Source organism: Quercus suber, unplaced genomic scaffold (genome assembly GCF_002906115.3).
Source record: "Quercus suber isolate HL8 unplaced genomic scaffold, Cork oak 2.0 scaffold_32, whole genome shotgun sequence".
Lineage (NCBI taxonomy): Eukaryota > Viridiplantae > Streptophyta > Magnoliopsida > Fagales > Fagaceae > Quercus > Quercus suber.
In genome coordinates this window covers 1,964,168-1,967,684 of record NW_027069497.1, presented here as the reverse complement: position 1 = coordinate 1,967,684, position 3,517 = coordinate 1,964,168, and the positions used below count along the sequence as shown (strand labels likewise).

The 3,517-nt window shown below is 34.3% G+C and overlaps 1 protein-coding gene across 1 annotated transcript; it reads left to right on the top strand.

Annotated features, from left to right (window-relative positions):
* The first annotated feature begins 1,210 nt into the window (after positions 1 to 1,210).
* LOC111990766 (endochitinase) lies at positions 1,211 to 3,262 on the top strand. Its single transcript, XM_024022552.2, has 3 exons — positions 1,211 to 1,639; positions 1,755 to 1,908; positions 2,621 to 3,262. The coding sequence occupies exons 1-3, from the start codon at positions 1,252 to 1,254 to the stop codon at positions 3,039 to 3,041; spliced, it is 963 nt and encodes a 320-aa protein (XP_023878320.1). The 5' UTR covers positions 1,211 to 1,251; the 3' UTR covers positions 3,042 to 3,262.
* The last annotated feature ends 255 nt before the right edge of the window (positions 3,263 to 3,517 follow it).

Below are 3,517 nucleotides of genomic sequence, written 5' to 3'. Positions count from 1 at the left end.
ATGGGGGGGGTGGGTGTGGTGGGGTTGAAGATATGATGACCTTTTAGTCGGCAGGTGTGGGCAACATATTTCACTCTCTCTCACATAAAGACATAAATTAATGGCAACGTGCCAGCACTAGTATAGGCAAAAACAAACAAACAAGTTAAAAACAAAGTAGCAAACAAAGATCTGAAAGAATTTTTCAAGGAAAATCTCAAACTTGAAGGGAATGGTTGGAACAGAATCCAACGCGTAGCAAATTTAGCATGAAATTTGAGAGTCTGCTAAGGAAATTTGGAAGACAGACCTTGTTGCTACATCTTTTAGTTCTTAATGAAATTTAAGTTTATCCATAAAGGGGGGAAAACTTATAAAGAAACCCAACCAAAAAATAAAAACTTGCGAGTAGCTTTGGTTCATTATTAATTAATGATTCCATCAAGTAGTTTGGCAGATGAATATAAATTTTTCGCCCTATTTTTTTAGCGTTTCATTTTAGGAAAAATCTTGTTCTACACTCAATAGTATACACTTTGTAAACATCATATTCAAAATTATGTGCATGATATCTACAATATTTGTACTATAGTCAGATATCTACAATAAATTGAGAACAATGACAATATGTATGAACGATGAACGCACTAATGAGTGTGTGATAATCAATACTCTTTATTTTATACTTCATCAATCATAGTTTATCATACATTCTTTTTTATTTCCTTATAAAATAATCAAAGTTCTAATAAGAAAAAAACTAGATGACATATAAGAAAAAAATACACATGACATATATCAATTGATGGAATGTAAAGTGAAACAAATGATCAATAAGTACATTCATGCAATTGTTCTTTTAATGTCGGGTTCAATTAATGAGTAGTACTACTGAAGTGCATTCAGTTAATTAATGAGGAATTTGTTTATTAGCTATTGTTACTTCTTAATACAGTAGGATTCACTCGATTTAATTACTCGTTAACATATTTTATTGATGTTAATTGTACAAATTGTGTTCAGTGCACTTGTGCATTATACTAGTTGAAATATGGATACATGGCAAGTGTTTGACACATGTTTCATACCAACAGATTCAGCGCGTTGAAAGCATTGCAACCAAACCTACTCCGCAGATTAGAGATGCTGCCTCCTTTTGTTTTGAACTTTTTATTTATTTATTTATTTATTTGTCTTTTTGTCTTCCGAATCTCCTATTTATACTAGGCTCACCAGCCTCACATCGACGCAAACACAACACAAATAAGCAAAATGAGGTTCTGGGTACTCTTAGTCTTCGTTTTTCTCTCCTCTTCTGGGGCCTTAGCACAGCAATGTTCAAGTGAAGGCCCTATATGCCCCAATGGGGAATGTTGCAGCAGATTTGGCTCCTGTGGATTCGATGAGGCTCATTGCGGCGTGGACTGCGTGAGCAATTGCCACCTACCTGGCAATATCAGCAATCTCATTAACCAGACCACGTTTGATGAAATGTTTAAGCACCGCTCTGATGCTTCGTGTAACACGTCCACCTTCTACACCTATGAGGCGTTTATGGAGGCAGCTGTTCATTTTGGAGGTTTTGGAAGAACTGGCGACAATGACACCCGTAAGAGAGAAATTGCAGCCTTTTTGGCTCAAACTGCGTATGCTACTGCAGGTTAATTAATTTTCCAGCTTTCTTTTTTGAAGTTTTATTTTATTTTACTTTATGTTGTGCATTTAAGTACCAAATGCAACATATATAACAACAATGGTGATGCACACCGACACAGGTGGGCAAGAAGATTCAGAGGATCCCTATTCATGGGGTTATTGCTATATTAAAGAACAAAACGCCACCTTGGATAATTATTGTGTTGAAAGTACAAATTGGCCATGTGTAGAGGGTAAACAGTATTACGGCCGAGGTCCCATTCAACTGCGATAGTAAGACATCATTTGCTCCATATATACCTTTCAATTCTTTTTTCCTTTATTTATTTATTTATTAAATTAAATCTACTTACTTCAGAAAAAGAGTGCAATCGTTGAAAGCTCTAGTACTTTTTTTTTAACCAGCCCTTATGTGTGAATCAAGACCTACATTATTTTATATATTTCTTCATTACATGTAAGGCATGGAAATGAGCCAACACTGCCTTCCAAAAAAATAAATGAGACGACATTGGACAATATATCTTAGAACATTATACCATTAGTCATATTGATTACTGTACAAACTCATAGGTTTAAAGAAGCTAACTCTCAGACTCAAATCTATAACCTATTGCTTTTAGTGAAAAATACTTGTTATCACACTATAACCCGATGTCTAAAAGAGGTGGAAAATTTAGTCAATCATTATTATTATATTTTGATAATTTAATGTTAAAATAAGTGTGGAGTGAAGATTTGAAATTTAATTCTCCGATGGAAAAAATTGAATTACTAGAATATTATTATTTTATAATGTTCTTGCAAACGAAATCTTATATATGGTTAATAATGTGAAAGATTATCAAGGTAAGTGTAATTTACAGCCTCGTCCTATACATTTGGTCTGTACTTTCAGCTTGACTTTGAAATCTCATATTCTATGAGTTTTGCGTAGAACATTAATTGAAAATATTGGCTTTGAATATATATGGTGTAATTGCAGCAACACCTACTATGGTCCAGCTGGATTAGATTTGGATCATGCACTACTAAACGACCCAGATGAGCTTGCAACGGACTCAGTCATGTCTTTCAAGTCTGCATTGTGGTATTGGATGAATTGCCATTTAGAAAAACCCTCATGCCACAATGTCATGACCAACCAATGGGTGCCAAACCCAGACGACGTGCAAGCAGGGCGAGTGGCAGGCTTTGGTCTCACTACAAATATCATCGACGGTGAAAATGAATGCGGACTTGGATATGATAAACGAGTCGAGAAGCGGATTGGCTTCTACAAGGCTTTCTGCGACTTAATTGGGGTGACCTATGGTGAAAACCTTGACTGTTACACCCAGAAGCCTTATGGAAGCTCTCCCGTCTCAAAGATCTACAAAGCTATCTATAAGATCTTCATGGAATAGAGATCTGTGGGATCATATTATAAATAGCCTAAGAAGGCAATCAATGATTATCAACTGTATTAATCATTGACTTATCTATCTAATTAAATAAATGAACCTACCTAGGAGCTTCTGTTTACTAGGTTTTGGTGTTGTAAAATTCAGTGGAAGGACTTCATGTTCTCATGCATGTAATGTAATCAACGTTTTATGATATGTTATGTTTCAGTGCTTATGTTCAAGCTCTTTTTTCTCTTCTTTCTTTTCATAATTATTGCTTCTATAGTTTAGTAATTATGGATTGTAGCCATCGATATAGATTTATTTATCATATATCTCTATATTGTTGAGAATTTCAAATCAATTTTAAATTCTTAAAAGTTTAAAACACAAAAGGAAATAACATTCCCTAGATTTTGACATTTACGTTGCTGGAAAATAAACTTTGATTGTTTGAAATAAACTTATGCATACCTCTTCTCAAAAAAAAAAAAAAT